Source organism: Siniperca chuatsi, linkage group LG24 (genome assembly GCF_020085105.1).
Source record: "Siniperca chuatsi isolate FFG_IHB_CAS linkage group LG24, ASM2008510v1, whole genome shotgun sequence".
In the NCBI taxonomy this organism is placed as follows: Eukaryota; Metazoa; Chordata; class Actinopteri; order Centrarchiformes; family Sinipercidae; genus Siniperca; species Siniperca chuatsi.
The window spans coordinates 3,592,555-3,616,526 of NC_058065.1; the positions used below are offsets into that span (position 1 = coordinate 3,592,555).

General features: G+C 40.8%; 2 protein-coding genes across 2 annotated transcripts in view; one reads left to right on the forward strand and one right to left on the reverse strand.

The window, feature by feature from the left end:
- Positions 1-4,334, reverse strand: part of si:ch211-246m6.5 (von Willebrand factor D and EGF domain-containing protein) — a 31,845-nt gene extending 27,511 nt beyond the window's left edge. Inside the window, 1 exon segment of the mRNA XM_044188600.1 lies at positions 3,644-4,334. Coding sequence (XP_044044535.1) covers positions 3,644-3,743 — 100 coding nt within the window. The 5' untranslated portion in view covers positions 3,744-4,334.
- A 6,307-nt stretch (positions 4,335-10,641) lies between these two features.
- Positions 10,642-16,161, forward strand: kynu (kynureninase). Its single transcript, XM_044188609.1, has 14 exons — positions 10,642-10,883; positions 11,821-11,999; positions 12,128-12,248; positions 12,332-12,414; positions 12,574-12,635; positions 12,812-12,883; positions 13,184-13,258; positions 13,398-13,544; positions 13,831-13,929; positions 14,041-14,114; positions 14,258-14,310; positions 14,546-14,631; positions 14,773-15,003; positions 15,106-16,161. Exons 2-14 carry the CDS (start codon positions 11,831-11,833, stop codon positions 15,217-15,219), a joined length of 1,386 nt encoding a protein of 461 aa, XP_044044544.1. The 5' UTR covers positions 10,642-10,883; positions 11,821-11,830; the 3' UTR covers positions 15,220-16,161.
- The last annotated feature ends 7,811 nt before the right edge of the window (positions 16,162-23,972 follow it).

Consider the following 23,972-nt stretch of genomic DNA (forward strand, 5'->3'; position numbering starts at 1 on the left):
CCTTGAGACGGCCCAGATAGCGGTTGCAAATGATGCGCAATTCACGGAGCTAGCAACGGCCGCAATTGATTCTTGGTGAATTCGCCCCTCCCTCAGAGTATTTAGGACGTCTTGAGGCTCTGAAAGCCTTGAATGGACAGGGCAAAGTTACTGCCAGTGATCCCAGGCCTAAACAAGGTCTTACAGGCTTCATGTTGACAGCCCCTTGAAAGCAAATGCTCTTATTTACATCGCCGCCTGTCTGCGCGTATGCCTCGTCTGGAAGCTCCACTGACAAGATTGGAGGTCACAGGTTGTCCAAACAACTAGGATTTCAGGCAGGAGGACAATCGGCGAAACTTTGGCTGCTGGCTAAACTGCTCCAATTGGCTGTTTAATGAGTTTACAGAGCCGGAGGGGAAAGGGGGGTGAGCTAATGAAGCGTCCTCTCGGGGGGAGGAGGAGATCCCACAGGGAGAGAGGCCCTCAGCAGTCCAGATGTGCAGGAGGGACTCTGCAGGGAATTCTCCAGTTTCTCAGGAAAGAAGATTAATTTGGGAGAGCGTGGTGTTAACACAACTGAGGTTACAGGTCTTTTTCCCAGAGGGCCTGTCACTCACCACATCAGCAGAAAGGGTTATGGGTCTGGATGAGATCTGAAAATGCTTAAATGATATGACACATTATCACTAATTATTAATGCAGTTTTGCGGCAGATAACATGCTTAATTGCCTGCATTCACAAAATACATGTTTTGTCCCAACTTTCTTTCTTGACAAAGTGGAAAAGAAGCCTTTATACCGTTGAGAAACACAAAGTGGAAAAAAGAAGTCCATTTTTGGAAGAGTAAGACAAAAATGAAAGGACAGGGATGAATCAGTTTAGTTAAAGGGCTTCACATACAGTAGATGATCACAGGCGTGAAGCAGACAACGATTACTGGCCAACATCTGATTTTATGCCACGCTAGCAGCTGTTGACCACTTTGGTCCAGACTAAAATATCTCAACAAGCATTGGTTGGATTACCATGAAAGTTTGTATTGACATTTATGATCCCCAAAGGATGACCACTTGAACTTCCCTCTAACGCCACCATCAGGCCAAAATGTTCACAAGTTTACTAACCACATTCATGCTCCCCAGAGGATAAAACCTTTCCATTTTGGACACTCCCTCTACTGTCAGCCTCCAGCTTGAAATATCTGAACAAGTATCGGATGTATTGCCATGAAGTTTTGTACCGTTGTTGTCAGTGGTCGGTGTCGTGTTCATGGCTTTCAGACCATGAATGCTACTTACTTTGGTGATTCCCTGACTTTTCCTCTAGCGCCACCATGAGGTTGACAGTTTTGTTCTTTACTGAAACTAAACAAACGGCTATTGAATAGATACCCATGAAAGTTTGTACACACATCCGTGTCCCACTGAGGATGAATTATAATCACTCCTCTGACTTTTTTAAGTCATTACATTTTAATGACCAAATACCTGCAAAACTAATGACATTCCCATCAGCCTCAGCTGTACTTTGTGTTTATTCCTAATTAGCGTATGTTAGCATGCTAACATGCCAAACTTAAGTCCATCCTTTCAACAATATGAAGACTGTTACCACTGCATTAATCTCCTCAAGGCTTGACTGCAACTCACTGTGCCTGGGTGTTGGCCAGTCCTCTTTGTCTCGCCTGCAGCTGGTGCAGAACGCTGCAGTGAGACTTCTAACTAGTCCCAGAAAAGGAGACGGCATTTGATTTGATTTGGTAAACTAAGATTCTGTATATGGTAAACATTATACCTGCACCCGCATGTTAGCATTTTACATTGTGTTCACGTTAGCATGCTAAAGTTAGTTCATAGCACCGCACTCCCTCAGTGCAGCTGCACAGGGCCGCTAGCATGGCTGGAGACTCATAGCCCAGACAATCGCACCTCTTTTAAAACCTCAACTTAGAAAAAGGGCACTTATTTTTAACTCTAGCTCAACTAGCTTCAGAGTCAGATAAATCACTTTCTTCAGTTTGACAATGATATGTAGCTGTTTGTCCAAGCATATTTTTGCAGCTGAGAATGAGTGAGATGCCATTTTGTTACAACTGCAACCTCAAATCAAATATAAAATTGAAACTGCCCTGTGAATTGTTTTAACTTTCAGCCTGAGATGTTTGGCATCTGGTAAACTTTGGGCTCTTTGTTAGTTTGAACAACATGACTTTTTATTGATGAACCACTGAGGGGTCAGCAGGGTTAGTACCTGGGGGACAATTTAGAAGACTTAGTGCTGTTTAAACACTCCCCTTTCAGCAAGACAAACCAATACTGTTTGATTTGTCAACGAGACAAAATGTGAGTTACAGGAGTTGCGGTAGACTTTGTTTTGGTACAAGTTGCAAAGATCTGTGAGGACCCACAGCGTTTCATTTTATGATGGCCCGCCTTGAAGTTTATGACTGCGTGCTTTGATCTGTAGTTGGACGCCCTGGAGACAAAGATATGAGCAAGATGGAAGACAGGGTGCATGTTGAACTGACCAAGACAGTCTATGTTACAGTCAGATAAGACTTCAGGATTTCAGGCTCCAGTATTCTGCTCATGTCAGATATTTGAATTATTGTTGAACCTTAATCGGAAGGACAGTAATAAAAACATCCCGTCAGCCTTTGTCTTCTAGTCTGAATTTAAGTAAGACATCGGTTCATTTGTTTGCTTTTCAATCTGCCATCCTGCATTCAATTTTGACAACCCTCCGAGCTGTTTTGTGCATATTTTACAATCTTCTAAAACCTTTGGCCACACGTCACGGCAGCACTGGCAGAAAGAGAATAGCACGATGGGAGAAGTCTGACTAAACAACACTGAAAAAGAGGAGTAAGCAGTATGAATTATATTACTGGATTATATTGAGCACCAAGTGTATTATGTTGTGTAATGACTCATCACAGTAATGTTTCAATTACAGCAGCCTTTCTCTGCATGAGGACTGCTCTCTCATTCTGTTCACACGTCTGCTGTTACTTTTATTTCTGTTCATGTTGTTTTTACAGCATTTTTAACTTTGTCTTATGTGAAGTGATAATTAGCTGATCATATCCAAAGCTTGGAACTTTGCCTTTAGATCAAAAGTAGACACATTGTTGAATGTTTCTCTGAGGAAGAATGTAAGCTGACAGATATCCACCACTGAGTTTCATTTAGCTCAAATATCTTTGCTTTTCTTTGAGTTAAATGTCTCTGTGTTGTGTTGTCCTCTGTGTGTGACTATAGGTTTGCTCTTGTCGGTGATATCTTCTCTGTCTCTGAAGGTCCATCTAACCTCTGGACCTGCAGAGTGATAGGAATGCAGCCTCACAGGCCAAGTCACGCAGGTCTGCAGACTCTGCTGCTTTTAACAGGCAAGATCTTCTTTTTTCCCTGCTTTTTATTTAAATAAATAATGAGAAAAAAAACGGTATACGTGAGGCTCCGGATTGCATAAGACATTTCCTTCTATTTTAAAAGCCCCTGATCATAAAGATAAAAAGCAGTTTTGTTTTTCATAGGTAAAACCATCTGCTCCATGGCAGCTGGCGGCCAGTTGCAAATCATAACTCAAGGGATACAAAAGGATTTAGGAATGTCTTTTGTGTTCACAGAAGCCATAACTTTGAGTTTTCCATCCACCTACCATTTTGCGCGAACGCTCCTAATTGCACGACGCACAGCACTGCGATGCGTAAATATCCAGGGAACAACAGGCGCACCGAACCAAATGCGCAACAGTCCATGGTTGCGGCTCCGGGTTAAACAGATGCAGCAGGCTGGCCTCGGTCGTCGGGTCCCATTAAAAGTTTGGAGAAACGGCGCAAAGTGGCGCAAACTGTACTTATTCCCGCGCTCCCGTTTGATTATTTGTGAAAAGAGGCTCAAACGTGCGCTCCACTCGCTGGAGACTGCTGCGCAGTTTGACAAACGGGGAGGAGGGAGGAGGCAATAAACCACCGAAGAGTCTGTTCCTATAGGTGGGTCTGCTGTGATCCCGACACAAACGTCTCTCTTTAGAAACATCACGTGGATACAAATGAATGAATGATCTATCCTAACCGTCCTAATCGAAGCTGAAATCCTCTCAGCCGCGTCTCCGAAGCTTCATCTCGCTTTATTACGCGCTTCTGAACTTCAAGACCAGTTCAGACTCACTGCTGGAAACCATAAGACACAGATCCGAAAATCCTTCGTGGAAGTATAAGGTCAGATGAAAATCATCAGATCCACTCGCAGAACATGTGCTGCTTTCCACAACGATCCAAACTGAAATTACGGACTCACTTTGACATATTTTATGCATTTTCCTGCAATTCTGCAAATTACTGAATGACTTTAATCACCAAATGAAAAATAAACATGAATTTGATGTATAAAAATGTAACTTTCATTTTCGACTTATGCAGACATTTGTGCCGCAGACTTTACATACAGCAACACTGTATATACAGGCTGTCTTCAGCAGCTGTATGGACTCAGTATGTTACTATATACTCACAGCAGCTGTAGAGAAAGTGAGCATGCAGTCTTTATTTTAGAGAAACATGAGGGTAAAATGATTCTCAAAATTAGTTATTAACAGTGCAGAATGAAAAAGTTGCCATACTTTTTTGGGGTTCAGTTTTAAAGCTGATATTCTCTAAACCTCTGTTTTTACTTTATTTATGTAGTATTTATCATCCTACTTGTGTACATATCTTATACCGCCATTTAATATAGTTTTACAATAGTAATTATTCAATCACCTTTAATTAGTATGAGAAATACATACACAACACAAACAATATACACACATGAAATAGCATAAGGCAGCAAAACAGTACATAGAATTCCCCCCTGACCCATTCTTCAACCAAATAACAAAACAAAAACATATAATTTCATATTTACTGGACTAAAAAACAGACTCTAAATTTCCAAAAATATATTTTCTTTTTACAGCAAATGACACGTTTTCCATTTCCAAAACGTTCATTATCTCTTCATGTGACATAGATGATTTCACTGCAGGGGGAAGTTAGAACCTGCAGAGCTGAAACAGATAAGGCCGGCCTCCCGAGTGTAGTCTAAATATCAGGTGCTGGAGGCTGCAGAGACAAAAAGACATACCTTTCCACTAAATAAGAGCCTTGAGAGGAGCAGCAGGTGTTCTGCGCTCGCCTTTTAATTCAGACGTCTCTGTGAGAAAGTCTCAGACCATCAGTTTTCAGACTTGGACCTGAAACATTAGATGTTTAAACCAAAGCATCATATTGTATTTCAGTGCAATGCAGAAAATGTGAGGAATTGTAAGGTGTTTTTTGAGTAACATTTTGCTTCAAATTCAAGCATTTCACTAGGTAGATGTTTACTGCCTTGCTCAAAGATATTGCTACAGTTTGCTCTAAGAGTAAAGGGTTCGCGGTATCCTGGTGGGATTCATTCCCTGCGTCCAACCATGGTTTTGTAAATTTACGCAACCAATAGTCACCCTGCATTTGAGTGTTGCCATTTGGAACAGCTCTACTTCCATAAAACTGAAGCAAAAACAAAGCAATGATCACCCAAAAGTTGACAGCACTTTTGTCCAGTTGACAGTAAATCCCAATACTGACTGGGGAATAATAAGATTTATGTGTTTTGCACTTTTCCTCCAATGCTTCATTACAAGCCATTAAACAACAAAATAAAAACTTGATGAAAGATTTTCAGTCTAGATTTATCTTGTGATCTCATTTAGTCTATTTGGCTTTAACACAACCTTAGGTTAATTTATTGTTTCCAATAATCCTTCGATTAACTCCTCATTGGATGTAACTGAAAAGTCCAACCAATTCACACATTTTTACTGATCCCGCCTTTTTTAGCTGATCTATCCAATCCAACTGCCTGTCTCTCATTACTCAAAGCTGATTGGTTTACTCTTCAGGTTGACCCCTCAGTGACCTGTTTCAACAGGAAATACATCAAGTAATGATACCATTTCAATTTCATTTCAATAAATTGGAATTGTGGAAGTGGAAGCTTTCACTTTTAAACCAAATGAGACATATATCAACATTAAGCTGGATTGGACACATTTGGGTAAGTTTTGGGCTGTTTTTGTGTGATACGTTTACTGAAGTTTACAAAATTTTAACATCTACAATTCCATGACAACTAGGCCAGCTCCAGCTGCTGAAGCAGACTGTGTGATACAATCAAAAGCTCGAGAACAGCTACTTAATAGATTGTGTGGTGATATTGTTTTTGTCAGCCCCTGAGCTGAAAGGTGGAAAAAATGCTATAAAACTGTCCTGGCTGGCATAGCTCTAAAACTTTCAACCTTTTAAAAGGAGGGAGGAAATTCAAAGTTGGTAAATGGGTAAAATCTTCACTTTTTTGTGGTGCCGTTTGCACCAAACTTTTCCTGTCATCTCCTCCAGCATTACAAAAAATATATACACTTATGAAACAAAACATTTAAAAAAGCAGATCCATTAAATCACACACTAAATAACTTTATTTATTAAATATGGCTTTCGTTAAGGCTGTCTTCCACTACCTAAATTCACCAGGAGATGACATGCGTTATGATGTGGATTGATAACCACCTCTGCTGAACAGCTTCCAGGGGAAAATCCTGCTTTAGCTTAGATGTTGCCAGCACATAACTATTCTCGATTCTCGATACCTGCTCATAAAAATCGCACCATTCCCTCCCACATTTGCCATTTTATATTACAACAACGATAAAAATCTTGACAATTTTTAAGGGAATTCAGTTACAGATAAAATATCCAGATGGGTTAATCCAGTGATTTAAATACCTTAACAATCAAGGTACTTTATTGCATGAACACTGGCAACATTGCCCTCAGTGGAGACATTAAAAGTTTTAACAATATAGTGAAATCTTGGTTTCTTTGGTTTCTTCTTATCATCTCCTATGTATTGCCATATTGACCAACCCTACTTAGAGGTAAGATACAAAGGACAGAAAGTAAATCAGGCCTTGCAACCTTTTCTCCCTGTGTACAGTTCCCTCTCATTCTCCCTGCTGCTCCTGCACTAAAACCCCAAATCACCTGTCCACCTGTCCTACACGTGTTCAGAGGTGCCATATCATCCAAATTAGACTCTCGAGAACCTCCTGAAAACCTCCCTAGGTTGGGACTGCTGCGGTGGTGGCTCCTCGCTGAAGCGTCTTTATGGGGCACAAAACATTATCTGCCGCCTCTTTGATGTTTGTGCCCTGAGAAACGCCAAGGGGGAAGTCCTGCGTCCTGAGCGCTTCCAGATGTCACACATCCTCATTTACTGTGAGAAAAACAAGGGAAGAGCATACAAGAGGCATGTCAGCGGCTACAATGTCCCCAAACATCTTGTAACCATATTGTTTCTACACTCTTAAAAACCGTGAGTCATTTTTAACACATCTGCGTGCTTCACTGTTGTGTTTCTTCCAAACATGGCATGTTGTTAACCACACATGCAATTTAGATAAGTTTTCTTTACACATGCTCAAATATGTGCTGTCCTGATGTCTTTAAAATGACACATTGTGTTTAGGAGTGCAGTTGGAGTAAAATCATATTTACTTGTTGCTTTGATTATGTCAGCTTGTCTTAGAGAATTTACAACAAGTTCATTTGACCTTTTTTGACTTTTTATTAAGGTTTCCTGAAGCCATGTCTGAGGTGAGCTGTTGTGTTTTTCACAACACAGGCTTTAGGAGTCAGTTTATCCGCAACATTTAAAGTTTAAAGGCACATATGGACACACTGTTCAGGAGCAGCTACATAAAGCATTAAGGGACAATGCAGCACACATCATTAAAGATCAGGTTGAGGTTTAGTATAGTCAGATTTCATGATTTTTTTAAGGATGTTCCTTCAGGAATCTTCTTAGTTGACCCTGTTTTTGAAATTAAGTCTGTCTTAAACAATAGTCTGCTGCCCATGTGTGCATTGAAGCAGGTTTTTCTTGCTGTCATCATTCCTCCTGGCCGTTAAAAGATCCCTTTGTAATGTACTTCCAATGTAAGTGATGGAGGGACAATCCACAGTGCAAAAATATATTCCAAAGTTTATCTGAAAGTAGTTGGACAAAGCAGGAGGGTGAGGGAAATTTGTGTTATTTATTTGTAAAAAATGGAACATCTGTTATTGTTTGGTTATGCATGAGAAATTGTATAATAAAACTGGATTTCAAATTACTGTTTTAATTGGTTTTCCCCAAAATTCTTTGGTGAAACTCCAGATTTTCTCAACGAATCTTTAGAAACTTTGGGATCTTCACTAAAATGTAGATAAAGTTACATAGGTTTCAGCAATGTTTGACCAAACAACTTGAGTTTGTGAAGACTGAACCAGCAGTAAAATTTTAACAGGTTAACCAGGATGTTTTTTTAAATTAAATAAATGTGGCAGTGACTAACTAAAATGTGAATTTACCTCAACCAAAACAACCTACCCCCCAAAAACTGAACCAAAACTTAACCAATTACATTGGATGCTGAATTTGAATTGGTCATTTGATGTGCAGACAAAAGTGACGTTGTATGATATGGGAATATGTTGTTTACTTGCATTTACCTACTGTATTAGCATGTACATGGTCATATATGTACAAAAACATCCACTGAGTGTAAACTTGGCAACAAGAGATATGGATGCTGACAGATTTTGTAAAGACACTGCACATGAATGTCATCATTTTGAAGCACATTATGTAATACAAGAGCCACAGCAGCTCACATACATACATAAAGTGACTGCGACAACTGATAATTAGAATATAATAATGTTTGTAGGGGATTCCTCAGATCCAGTAAGCAGCCTATATGTAATTAGTGTTCGAGTTTGTGGATTTATATTAGAAGGAGTTCCTCAAGGCACCTTCTTGGGTCCTCTTAAAAACTCCCCAAAAATGCAGTAAAAACATTTCACTCATGGTGTGAATGCAGCAGGTTTGACTCAAAACACAGGCTGCTGGGCCTCGCTGAGGGGCGGTTACACCTCCATACTGTAGGCCAGAGGACAGTATGACCTCTAAACCTTCAGCGTTGGCTTTTCTCACTCTGTCAAGTTTAATTATGAGACATTTCCCAAACAGTGAGGTGTCACTGATGCAATGTCAGGTTGCTGTTAGGGGGAAAAAAACAAAACAGTTTTACTCCAATATGGTTAATTAAAATCACCACTCATCACCACTGTACTTGACTTTAAATTAAGTCCTTCTAGTCATTTTTAATGAATGTATATATAATCCTAATCTATTTTCAAAACATCATGAACAACAATATTGTGTATTTAATGTAGATTATGTGTGTATTATTTTAGGTTCCAACACAGTTTGGCGCAGCGTGGAAGGAAAATATCACCTTCAGCAGGAGTCGGAGCTACAGCTAACGTGATGAAATGAAATCAGACGACTTAGTGAGCTGTGAGGAGATGAATAATGAGGCAGAAGAAGAAGAAAAGAAGGTGAGGAAGAAGATGAACAACACTGGCCACTGTTTGTGGAAATCTACATTTTAGCCAAAAATTGAATCTTACATCTGAGGTTCATCAGAAAGTTCTTTGTAAAAACAACAATCCTACAAAGTTTAGGGAGATGGTGCATTAATATTGCTACAAACACATGCCGTATATTTAATTACCTATACAGGAATATGATTAGAATGGGGCAGGAGCAATATAAACTCATACTTGATACCCTTACATGTTAATTATAGTGATAACACAGGTGATGGATTACAATAAAACCCCTGAAATATTATAAGAATATTATAAGTGATTTTCTGATGACATTTCTTTACACTCAGACTGTACATTTCCGACACAAAAAAGCATCCTCATCTAAAAAACTATACACATTCAATAATTGAAAAGCAGCAGAAAGAAAACAAAAATCACATTATCTGCCTGTTTCTCCAAATGAATAGACAACATTGATACAGATGGTTTGCACACTTAGAACAAACTTTTGCTACAAAATATGAAAACACAGCAAAACACCAACAACCAGTAACAGTCCACTTGACATAAGTATTGCTCAATGTGTACATATCGTTTTGTTTTGTTTGAAATGGTTTGATCTCTGATTCCACATAATAAAATACATATTTGCTTTAACATGATGATGAAATTTTGGCTCTATACATAACAAAGTGTTTTTTTCCACTAAATATTTTACTTTTATTACATGTGACATGATGTATCTGTTTAATGTTCCCATGAATGTACCTTGTTATTGCTCTTGCCTGCAGTGTATATAGGGGATTTACTGTATATTAGCTGTACATGTTTTGGCCCTCACTTCCACGATCGTCAATACTTTGCTGCCATCTAGTGGAGATGGGATGAAAAATGGAGTACAGGAGAAAAAAAGGAGAGCCTTAACATGACATGACAGACTGATTCTCTGCAGGTCCTCACCAGAATCCGCATGTCACCATCATGCAACTTTAACTTTCCACTGTGCACCATAAAACAATAGTTTAGCCATTTAGCATTATACTATAATTGTAAAATTTACATTCTCACTTTAACTGCATGTACAAGAACAGTCACATTAGTTTCACATATTTTACTGGAAGTAAACGGAAGTTGTGCAGAGGCTGTTAGAGCAGCGTGTTAACGCCCATGGATTTGTTATCACATGTTTAACAGTGTGTTTTTTTTTTTTGCAGAACTTCACACTGTATTTCTGCCTGCCTGACGACACTTAATAACAGGAATTAGTCTGATCCATAAAGAGTTAAAGGACATGTTCAGCTCTGGTTTTGTCGTAGGCTTGAAGTTGATTTATTAGACCAATGATTAACTTTAGGCTGCACACACAGAGGTTAAAGAGCATTTCCAGTGCAGAGGACTCACTCAGAAACTGGTGTCTGCGGAGAGGAGGCTCATCTGCAAACCGTGAGTTACATCAGTTCCATCGTAAACCAAGAGATTTGAACTGATTGTTGGATTGTAGAAGCAGCTAATTAAGCCATAAAAGTCAAACAGATCGACCTTTCAAGTAAACTTGCAGCAGTCAGGAAGTTGAGTGTCGAAATACAGCTGATGTTTAGAGTGAACCAAGTTTGTTCAAAAAGATACTTTATGTCAAAATTTGAAATTGATGTTTTAAAGTAAAAAAAAACAACCGTAAAGTAAAAGACGGTCATTTGAACGGAGGTTTTAATTAAAGTGTGACCTTTCTTCCCGTATACAAATGCGTGTTTCATACAGGATATGCTGTATAATATGTTTATTGAGGTATATTTCCAAATGTACACATAAATATGTAACTACAAACACAGACTACATTCTTGAAAATGTGTTTTGGACCCTGCAACATTAACCTTTATATGTATGCTCTGTTAACAGCATGTTTAATGCTTATGCTGTATGGATTGCGTTGAACAGTTGAAACAGTTTCAACGCAACTGCTTAAACTCAGAAATGCACGATGGTTATGCTGAGAAATGCCTGTTTTTCGTAGTTTCTGAAAGGTTTATACATGTTTTTCACTGGAGAGAGACAACATCCAAAACACTTTTTGGGCATTTTTGCCTTAAATTAATGATCAATGATTGTGTGTTGTTGAGAAGCAGACAGGAAACCTGGAATAGAGAGAGGGGAATGACATGCAAGTCCTGACTAAAACCAAGGGCGTTGCCGTTAATGTGGTAAACATTGTAGCCTGTAAAACATACTGTATATCCTGAGGTCTTCTGATAAGCAGACATGGTCGCAGCAGGTTTCAAAGACCTACAACGAGATTTTGAGTGACTGACTACAGAACCATAGCTTTGAGGGAAAAATGTCTTTGTAATATACAAGTTTTAAAAAGTGGTGTATTTCCTCCCAGTCTCACAGTCATGGACCCGTTCATCGGCTCAACTCCGAGAGAAACTTTGATGCGAGTTTCAGCCTCGCTGGGCTGCAGCCCGACCTCTGCAGAAGTGGCCTCATACCTCGACGAACAGGACGCGCTGAGACATCTCAGAGAGAAATTCCTGGTGCCCAAAATTGCAGATTTGCCTCCTTGTGAGTGAAATGAAATAGTGCATTAAAGTGCTATTTGGATATCAATGTTCAATATCTGAGAAAAGTAGCTCCATCATTTAATCATATGAAAATGATTTGCATCAGTTTCATCTTGGATGTTTCTGTAGCTGACCTCTCGCTGGTCGACGGTACCAAAGAATGCATCTACCTTGTGGGAAACTCGACGGGGCTTCAGCCCAAAATGGCCAGGAAGTACCTGGAAGAGGAGCTGGACAAGTGGGCCAAAATGTAGGTTTGCTCTTATATTTAACTTTCACCAAAAGGATCGTTTGACTGTTTAGTCACAGTGCATAAAATAAAGTCTTTTACAGGGGAGTCCATGGTCACACAGAGGGCTCTCGACCGTGGGCGTGGGCTGAAAACAACATAGAGGACCTCATGGCTAATGTTGTTGGTAAGAGACTCTGTATTCAATACAATTTTTATCTAACATTTCACACCCTGTAGCTGTTATGTATAATATGTTGTTGTCAGGAAATAAAATGAAAGTCACTGAAAGGTTGATGTATTAAATGAGAAGATGACTCGTGTTGTTTTGCTCTGTCTCTCACAGGAGCTAAAACTGAGGAGGTGGCACTGATGAATGGCCTGACAGTTAATTTACACCTTCTAATGGTAAGTCAACACTTTCTGTTGGAGTACATTTGGTACATGCCAAACACAAGTTCTCTATATGTAAAGGATTGTGAAAAGTTGATAATCAAAGTCAAGAAATGGGTTAGTTAGTTTCGGTAACACACTTTGCCCAAAAACGTGTTGATATCAATAGATTTCATGTCGTCATTCCGCAGCTTTCCTTCTACAAACCCACAGCAGCTCGGCACAAAGTCCTTCTAGAGAACAAGGCCTTTCCCTCAGACCATGTGAGTACATTTACAAACACCAGTGTTCTATAAAATCCTTCATTTGCCGCTGGAAATGTTTTGTGTTTATGTACTTAACCTGGATGTGCTGCTGCTGCACTTTGACTCCAGCTCAAAGCTCTACACCCTAGCTCAACACCACCAGTAAGAACTAGATGGATAAAGTAACCACTTAAATCAAGTGGAATTTCTTTAAACCAAAAAAAAGTTTGATTACAAATGTCATAAATGAGGTTTAATGGACTGGATGCAAAATACAATCGAGTATCCCCTGTCTCCCCTCGTCTCCCCTGTCCTCAGTACGCTGTAGAGTCTCAGATCCGACTGCGAGGATTCGACCCTCAGAAGAGCATGCTGCTGCTGTCACCCAGACCGGTACTGGAGCCACACAGTTTGTCTTTACTGGCTTCTTAATGTTTCATGCCTGCTCCTGAGCCGCTGAAAGTACTTTTGCATTGTGCAATAACTAAGGAGGAAGGGTGAAATCTGAACAGTGACTCTGCTGGCTGTTCAGGGAGAAGAGACTCTGAGAACAGAGGACATCCTGGAGGTGATCGAGAAGGAGGGCGACTCCATCGCTGTGGTGATGTTCAGCGGAGTCCAGTATTACACGGGCCAGCTGTTCGACATGGCCGCCATCACTGAGGCCGGCCAGAGGAAGGTAACATAAACACATCACTATTAAAGTGATGCACACATTAATGCATCAATAATTATCCAGCAATATATTATATATTATTCTTTAATGAGGCGTACTTTTTGGTACTAGTATAATATAATATATACGTTTGTACTTTTGCCATGTTTCAGCCAAAGCAGTGCGATAACACTTAATGCTGCATAAATCTGATGCATAGTCATTTGAACTGCTTAACAGTAGTAATAGTGACAGTAGGCAAGCAGATGAAAACAGACTAACTAATAATCCTGTCCGTTTTGTCTGACAGGGCTGTTACGTGGGTTTCGATTGTGCCCACGCTGCGGGAAACGTCGAGCTGAAGCTGCACGACTGGGGCGTCGACTTCGCCTGCTGGTGCTCCTACAAGGTCAGCCTGTAGGACCTGCTTTCTGTAGCTTTGTCTCTACTGATAGTATTATCAAGGGTGAATGTCCCGCGTAAGACTGTGCACGTACAAGTGATGACTGTCTTCTCACAGTATATAAATTCAGGTGCCGGTGGTCTGGCTGGGGCTTTTATCCACGAGAAACATAAAGACACCATCAAACCTGCGTGAGTGCTCACACACAAGTCTGTAGTTTCAGCCACTAATCTAATATCTTTCCAACATGTTATGATAGATGTTTAAATCTGTTCACTCCTCTACCAAACTCCTTAATCACATCTTCTTCTTCTACTGACACCGTCTCTTCCAGGCTGCTGGGATGGTGGGGACACGACCTGAAAACTCGGTTCCAGATGAATAACGGTAAAAGGATATCATTGTTTTCATAATCCCCACTCATCCTCTCATGTTTGTATATGACACACAGCTGCACCCTGCTGCGCAACGTGAAGCTACTTTGTCTTTCAGTAGTTCATAAAAAGGTCTGAAGCCAGTGGTGTGATGATTATTACATCTGCATATTACATCTGTACAGCACATTTTGTCTATTCCTACCTTTAAATCACAGACATTTAGTACAGGGTTTTTGTGTTCTCAGTGTTGGAGCTGCAGCCCGGAGTGAGCGGCTTCAGACTGTCAAACCAGCCCATCCTGCTGGTCTGCCCCCTGCAGGCCAGTTTAGAGGTACTGCAGTGCACTGGTTTAAAGCTCAGATCGAATAGGTTTTCATTCCTCATTGAGTAGATAAAATATTGTCCTGTGAAAAACATGTACAGGTATATATTTGTATATATTTTACAATTGGCACGGTTTTCATTTTGCCAGGTGTTTAACATGACCAGTATGCAGGCGTTGCGCAGGAAGTCCCTCCTGTTGACAGGCTACCTGGAGTACCTGATCCAGCATTATTACAGCCAGGACCCCACCCAGCCCGACAAAGCCCACGTTCGCATCATCACGCCCTCTGACCCTCAGCAGAGAGGCTGTCAGCTCTCACTCTCCTTCTCTGTCCACATCCGAAAGGTCTTCCAGGAGCTGGAGAAGAGGGGCGTCGCTGTGAGTACATGTTTAAGTATCGAATAACTTTTAGAGGGTGCATGAAAAAATTCATCTAAAAATTACGAGTCCTATACATATGAACTTTAACTTTCATTTCAGTGTGACATGAGGGAGCCCAGCGTGCTGCGAATCGCTCCGGTGCCGCTCTACAACTCCTTCAGCGATGTTCATCGCTTCGTAGAAGCACTTGGATCAGCTCTAAACGAATGCTAAATGTAAAAATAATCAGGTGATTTTTCTTTTCCTTGGCTAGGCTCTTTCTTTCAAAGAGACAAAATATATATATATATATTTTATTCACTATACTCTTTCCACTTAGCCACAGACTGCATTTGTTCTGCTTTTGAAAACATTGCAAATTCAAAATAATAGCTACCCCAGTCCCTTGCCCTTGTGACCCTCCTCTCGCAGCATGGGGTTTGCAAATGACATGATTTTGGGGGAAAAATCTGATGAAGCCCCTTTTTCCTTCCCCATTACACACATGAGTTAGCCGACAGTCTTCCCCTCACCAATTAACACCTACTTTATTATAACGTTGACTTCTCCCTAATGTTCTTGCATGTGTTTATGCACTATTACCTTGACGGATGCCTATTCCACGATTAGACATAATTGGCATATCAATATGCAAAACCTAAATGGATTAACCTTCTTTAAAACTAATGAGCACTTGGGTGCCCAGCTGGGGAATGGACCAGAATTAGCATTTGTCATCTTTTTGGGGTGATGTGAGAATAAATAATTGAAGAGAGGCTGCTGGGTATTGTCTTTCCTTGGGCCACTTAAGCTTGACTGTACTGTTTAAAAAGAATAAGGGAATATGCACATTTACTGTCTTAATGATGACGTACAGTGTCTGAGGACAAAAATACAAAGAAGCTGTTTTGATCAAAATGGAACACGTAAAAAGATAACTTTGCATGAAAAAAGTAGCATGGTGTGATTTGTTTGTGAAACCGGCTTATTGAACTTGTGATACATTTGATATATAGGTAGGCCTTATTGTGTGCTGGCTGGGTATTGCTTTTTTTGCTGGATGTTTTAGTAATTGAGTTGTGTAGTAGTTTCTTTTCCAACATTTTAAAAATAGTTGTAAAAGAGTGTTTCTTCATGTTTCTTAACATATTAAAAACTGTTTTGTGCAAAAAGCCAGTAAACAGCCTTTTCCTTCATGTCACAATGTAAAAAAAAAATTTTTTTTAAGCACTTTTAAATCATTTTGTTGTTATACCCCTTTTAAATCAACAAAACCAGACTCAAGTAAAATTTCAGCTGCTCACTGTCCTCCATCCTATAACCCCCTGCTTCTACCTCACCAAGGGCCCAGGGGGGACACGGCCCCCCCTATTCCCTCCCACCCTTCACAAGTGTCACTGATGCTCCGGGTACTGGCGACGGCAGGATTCGAACCAGGCACCGCTGGCGCCTTAACCCTTATGGTCACGGCCGAACCCTCCACACCACCGAGTCCCTTCACATTAGAGCCTTTTCTCCGGGCGCTTTTATCTCTTTGCGTTGGGTTTTGGACTTCAAAACTGACTGAGCCTCGATAAGGATCGAACCCACAACTTCAAGGCTACGGAGCAGTCGTCTATCACCCCGAGCTACCGGACCGGACAGGTGGACTTGTTTTCTTGGCGCTTTTCACTCTTTCCTTTCAACATTAGCTTTCAAAATTTACTGCGTCAAATGAGGATCGAACCCAGATCCTCGAGACAGCCTTCGACGACTTTGAACTTAGGCCCGTGGACGAACCAACCACGCCACCGAGTCCCTTCACATTGGAGCCTTTTCTCCGGGCGCTTTTATCTCTTCGCTTTGGGTTTTGGACTTCAAAATTGACTGAGCTTCGATAAGGAACGAACCCACAACCTCAAGACTCCCACATAGTCTTCTATCACGCCGAGCTACCAGATCGGACAGGTGGACTTGTTTTCTTGGCGCTTTTCACTCTTTATTTTCAACATCAGCTTTCAAAATACACATTATCAAAGGGGGACTGAACCCAGATTCTCAAGACCTCCAAGCAGACCTCTATAAATGTGCAGCAGACAGCAGGTCATGAGGTTTGAACCCACATTCTTAGAACTCCTGATCAGTCGCCTAACATGCTGGGCTATTTGTTCGAAGCCACTTCTTGTGTCTTTCTTGGAGCCTTTCACTTTTTCCTTTGGACATCCGACTTCAAAATTAACAGAGTTGAGCGAGCGTCGAACCCACATCCTCAAATATGAAGTACCGAATGCCCTGAGCCACTGAACCAGAAACATTGAGCTCACCAGTTTATACGCTTTTCAGTCTTTCTTCTTGGTGTTTAAAATTCACATTATCCAAGGATCAACCTTTGGAAGAGTCCTCTAACGCCCCGATTCAATGGGCAATGGACAACAACTGAATGCTTTTTAAAAGGTTCACAGTCTTTCTACCTCAAACTACTGCAGAGCTTTCTAACACACTGAACCACCATGTCTGCCCTCTTTTGAGCTTCTCTCTGAGCACTTTTGAGACTACACTTTGGGTGTTTAATTATTCGGGTTCCCCGGGGATCGAACCCATGTCATCAAAACACCGGAAAAGGTCTCTAACGCCTTATGCCGCTGGGCCCGAGATGATAAAAAAAAAAATCATCATTTTTAAAGCACAACACTTTATTTGTCCTGCAAAAGGCCGTCACCCAAAACATGTAATGCTTTAAAAAAAAGTAATTAAATCAACATGTTTATCACCGAAATGACATCTCTCTTCATCATTGCTTAAGTCAAGACAGTAAAATATCTAGGGAACTGTGTCAGTATGACAGAAGACACAAAACTGTGCTTCTTCATGGCATTTTTCACAGACTTACAGTGACCCAGGAATCACGTCAAAAAATATTCTATAGCCAACTAAAAATGTTATACAGTCTATTCACAGGTTTCTTACTGTCAATGTTCACCTTGTGTCTTGTGTCTTCATTCATTTCCATATGTGTAATTACAACGTGACACAGATTCAGTGAGGAAAAAATCTGAATATTAGTTGTGGAAATTTAAATTCATAAAAACAACTCACATCGTAACATTGGTGTAGCGTTAGCCAACACTGAAGCGCTAATGTTAGCTCAGGTACTCCGCAGTAGTGACAGTTGGGTGTTGTACTCTAAGCAGGACGCCCACTTTATTGACAGTTTCACACTTAAAGCTAAACACATTGTGGTTGGTCTAAACTTATTTTGACACGGTTTCTGACTTCCTTCCTCAGTAAACATCGACTCAGTGGATGTAAAACATCACCGGTCTTGTGCCGTCACATGTTAAGCCCAACTCCCCAACTGAACGGCGCCCTGGGCAGTCGGTGGTGGCAGCAGTCGACAGGTAATAGGGGCTGAGAGCTGCATGCATCAAAACTAATTACTTTAAATAGCCCCAGCCTCTGGCTTATTTTTCCAGTCCACATCTCTCCAATTTGACAGCTGGCAAAGGTAGCTGCCGCGGCGAGGTGCTGCGTGGGACTCTTCATCCCGTTAATTAATTGTAGGGGAACTAAACCGTGAAAAGCTACAGACAGGGGAACTTTAGTGGCCACTCGCTTGGCAGGTCTGCAAAGACAGCCACCGAAGGGAAGTACACATTAAAGCCAGGTGCAAAAAGAAAACTGTATTAAAAAAAAAAAAAAAATGGTACTGGATTAGTTTTGGGTGGTTTAACTTCATTTGAGGCTGAGCTAAACTTGAAGCTATCAAAGAATTCCATCAAATATAGTTTCCCCCTTTAATCAAATGGACAAAGCAGCTTGTTTTTAAGTCAGAAAAATGGTTTTGTTTGAAGAACAGGCTTCATGAATAACAGAAGAAATCACAATAGAGGGACAGAAAAGACCAAAAAAAAAAATCAAAATATTAGCCTTAAAGAAAAAAATGATGATTTGGAATCAGATACTACAACCTTGTTAGCATCACAAGCTTATTTCCATATTAACGACCCCTTCAGAACCTTCAAAGTAATGAATAATTGACAACAAATGAAATGTTTTGATTGTCGCCAGCGCCCCGCGTGTTTAATGTTTCATATGTTGCTTCTGAGCTAATTATGGAGATGGCACATTTGTCAGAAATATGTCCCCCTCGCAACCCCTGCTCCTGCCCGTGTGTTTCCAGACAGGAGACGGGGGGGGAGGCAGGGGTGCAGACAACTACAGGCCATGCTGTAATTAGCTAGCAGGGAATGCTCAATGACCTGGGAGGGAGTCTAATGGTTGCCAGTGCTTACAGGCATTGTTTGGCCACAGAAACACCAGATATTACAACCTCTGAGGGAGAAGAGTAGATACGTTTATTGATGAAGACGCCCGGCCGGCGCAGCAGTCAAAATACTCTGTTAGAATACTGTAATACTGTGTTCCCCTTTACAGACTGCAGAGGTTTGACTCTTTGTAAGAAAATTCAAATTCAAAGAACTTTACTGAAACTTTTGGTTTGGTGACTGACTTGGAACAATCGTACGAGCGAACCTCACAGAAAAAAAGTATGAGAGGTTTGGGAGAAGAATATGAAAATGTTGTTGCAGGAGGCCCGTTGCATTAGGACAGTTGAAAATTCAAACCTGCATTTTTGAGAAATGTGTGTCTTTTGTGGAGCAGCAGGCCACAGCTAATATGACAACTTCTGCTTCGGCCCTCCTGGATCTTCGTTGCCTCAAATGTCAGCATGGTTTGCTATTGGTCAACGGCACAAATTCATGTGTCAAAGTTCACCAAAGCTGATCTCTTTGTGAACAAGTATACGTCACGTCCACAAACAAATGTCCCGGTAATTTGTTGCTTCTGACTGATCCTTAAAAAAGGGACAGTTCACCCCAAAATCAAAAACACATATTTTCCCTCTTACCTGTAGTGCTAGTTATCCATTTACATTGTTTTGGTGTGAGTTGCCAGCTAGCGATACTGCTAGCACCACTGAGCTAGCTAATGTTACAGCTCAGCTGAGGAGGACGCCATTAATGTGCACGAGCCTCTCGTCCGTGAGCAGACGCACGCTTCCTCCTGAACTTCTCAGAAGCAGTTTGTCATTGATGAACTTTTTGGCCGACACCTTGTCTCTCTGATGCACCTTGACAAGACGACGGACGAACCGGAGCTGACAGAGGTCCTCTGTGTCAGACACAGAGACAGCTGGAGTGTGTGTGTGTGTGTGTGCTATATTTGGTTGCAACTTGTGTTTGTGTGTACTAGAAGTGTTTGTTTGTGTACATCTGTGTTAATGTTAGTGTGAGTTCAAGTGTTTATCTATGTATGTGTATACACTTTCCTGTGTGTGTGTGTGTGTGCAGTTGTCATGGTCCAGTCAGGTCGGAGTATCCTGAAGACACTGTCAGGCGGGATTGATTTTCTCTTTCTCGATCCGTGGAAGCATTCCTGTAACACAGCTGACCCCCCCAGTTGCGTTACCTTGTCATTTTGCGACACGGATCAAAGCGAAGACGAGCTGGAAATAGCCGCGCGACGACCTTGAACTCTGAGAGGAGGAGGAGGAGGAGGAGGAGGAGGAGGAGGAGACGGGAGTGACAGGAGCTTTCAAACACACTCGCAGAGGTTCAAACAGAGGCAGAAGCTGATTTTAAGCAGCACATTGTCCTGGTTGCAAAAGGACAAACAAACCAAAAATGAACCTTTGCTACATCAAATATCACAAACAAGCAAGAGAATACTGTATGATATAAAACAAGATCAATAAACATGTCGCACACTTGTAGCATTTATGTATATATTTGGACATTTGAACATTGATATTTACAGATTTGGTTTCCTGGGTCATTAAGAGGTTAACTGACCAGCTGGTCAATAAGGTCAGTAACTTTTCACCTTGAAAGTATGGACAAAATATTAGGAACACCTCCCTAACACACACAAATTGATTGATGAGTCTTTTAATTCGCTGACAGAATCTACAACAACTAAATCAAAGTTATTGAAGTTTTCTGATACTGTTAAAGGTCTGTTTCTAATTGCAACAGGCTACATGATCAACTGAGAAAGTCACAAAATACAGACCTTTCATCTTTACACCAAACTCCCATTATTTATGTGATTATATATATATATATAGTTTTCTGACTAAGCCTTTAAAGGCAGAATGAAAATAACAAAAATAACCCGCGAGACGAAACGCCAAGCGGAGAAAAGCTTGTTCCAAAATGAGTGAATAGCTTAGTTACTCATTCTGCCTTTAAGTTTAAAAACCCCTTCTCTTCCTGTTTTGATATGTGTTTTAGGATCTTATCCCAACAGTACTACTTGCTGGTCTTCCTGCTTCAATGTGGCAATGTTAGAAACCAACGGAAAACGGAAATGAAACTAGCTTTGCATGACATGAATTTGGAGAAACTTTTGCTCAAATTCATCCTCATCACGAACAGCTGGATGTTATCAAAGTCATCACCTTCCAGCGGTGGAAAGTAACCATACATAAGTTCAAGTACCTAAACTTGTACTTGAGTATTTCCATTTCATGCTACTTTCTACTTCTACTCCACTACAATTCAGAGGCAAATGTTGTACTTGTTACTCTACTACATTTATTTTACAGCTATACTGTCTTATATTTTACTTTTACTGAAGTAAATGATTTGAATGCCATCACTGTTACCTTCCAAACAAACGACTACTAGTTAAAAATATAAAGTTAAAGTCCTCTGGATAAAATCATTTTTACTTGTCTAGCACCTTTCTTACCAAACTTAAAAGTGCTTCACAATATGTTAACAAGTACAATTTACAACATCGACCCATGTAAAGTCAAACAAAAACACTTCATTTCTAAAACATTTGTGTCAGCAGGATTCAAACACCCCTAAGACTGACTTAAAGACAGACATGCAAAAATACACAAAACGAGCTTTGAAAAACATGCAGCTTTAAAATTATTACTATTTACTCCAAAACTCCTGATGTAACTCAGTCACCCTGTGACACTTCGACCCAGCAGCCAGTAGAGGGCAGAACACCACCAGGAATCTATCTCAACCAGCAGCATCATCTACCAAAGAGTTTTTAAAATCCTGAGTCACAAAGACACTCATCGTGACCTTTAACCCCGACCAGGTGGAGTCGACAGGAACTGCGTCAGGTCAAATGTCAGTTACAGAAAGTCGGGGTCACTCCCTTTTACATACTTAACAAACTGAATCAAACAAACTAAAAGAATCATCGTGTGTGGTTAAACTCCTCCCATCTGGCACATCAGGCTGAAGAAATCAAACACCTTTTGTTTTGTTTTTTTGCACATTTTAAACTATTTGACCCCGGCTCCGAGCTGCAGATTGTTGAACTTCCTCAGGAAACCATGCAGAAGGAGCCTTCGCTGTGGGACCATGAAGCAGTTTGGACTGGTTTGTAGTGTTTCCTACAGACAAAAATACATACTGGCTGTGGAGGTCAGTCCACTGTCGTGTCCTGATTTGATAAAAATGATGAAACATGTTGCTCTGCATTCAATTAAATCAGTCTGCTGGCAGATTGTTTCATTTAACAACAAACAAAAATCAAGTCTAAGTAAAGGTAAGGGTTTTCATGGGTTTTTAAAAAATGTATTTATTTATTTTATTTTTGTATTGATTCACGTACACTATTTCCATAACACATTATTCCAGAGTCATATTAGGGGAAAATAAATAAATATTTTATCTGTTTTCTTTGTTCAAAATTAAAGACCATTGATTTTCTTATCTTAAATATCAAAAATGAGCTCCTGTCAATGCTACGTTTTAAGTACAACGTCCTTCATCAGGCATTTCATTTAGCAAAGATGCAAAAAGGTCACATGCGATATGTGACACCCTTGATATGATACAGCATACAATAATATTTTAGACGACAGTGGTTTTCCAACTTTGTAGCAACAGTTTGTGTTTGTCTCTTTCCTGTTTCAACATGACACAAAGCCAGCTCCATAAAGAAATGGTTTCCCCAGTTTGCTGTGGGAGAACTTGACCTCAGCCCCATCCAGCACCTTTGGGATGAACTGGACTGTGAGCCAGACCTGATCACCCATCATCAGTGTTGGACCTCACTAATGCTCTTGTGTCTGAATGGGAGCAAATCCCGGCAGCCAGGTTCAACATCTGCTGGATTTTGGGTGTCCACATACTTTTGGCCATATAGTTTCATCTACACAGTCTCATTTTTATGATCAAACGCCTGAATTTTCTCTCTCCAGATCAGGTGAACAACCTAATTTCACCCACAGTATGCTGGGAGTCGCCTGGGTCATCTGGTCCACCATCCTCCTCCCTCCCTCCCTCCCACCACACACACACACACACACACACACACACACACAGTGAGAGAGTGCCGAGGCCCAGCTGGGCGAGCTCGCTGCTCTCTCTCTCTCTCTCTCTCTCTGAGCTATTTGGTTGGTTATGGATCCCTGAGGGACGCCGCTGCCTCCTGTGAGCAGAGGATCCATGCCAGGCCCTCGGTCGAACAGTGTGTGTGTGTGTGTGTGTGTGTGTGTGTGTGTGTGTGTGTGTGTGTGTGTGTGTGTGTGTGTGTGTGTGTGAGAGAGTGAGAGAGATACTTTGGCTGGCACTTACTCAAACATGCGCCAAAAGACAGAACAGTGAGGATGTGTGTGTTTGTTTGTGTGTGTGTTCTCTCATGCAAACAACAGTGTGTTTGCACGAGTTGAGATTTTTAATGTTGCACTAAACAAGGTATTCAAAGAACAAATCCTGAAATTAATTATCTTGCAATTTGAACATTTCATAGCCAAAAAAAAAAGACAAATATTCAGTGTTTGCTCCAGATATTTCTTCTTATCAGGGTGAGAAACCCTGTTTCAGAAAACATAATTCATCTTCCAGCTTTTCCAGTCGGATTTTGTGAAGCTGTGATTGATCAGAAACCTGCTCTCTGTTGAAAAACACCAACATGAAGGTTTTCTTGCACACACACTAGTTCTGTTCGATTCTCAGGAAGCTGATGTTTTA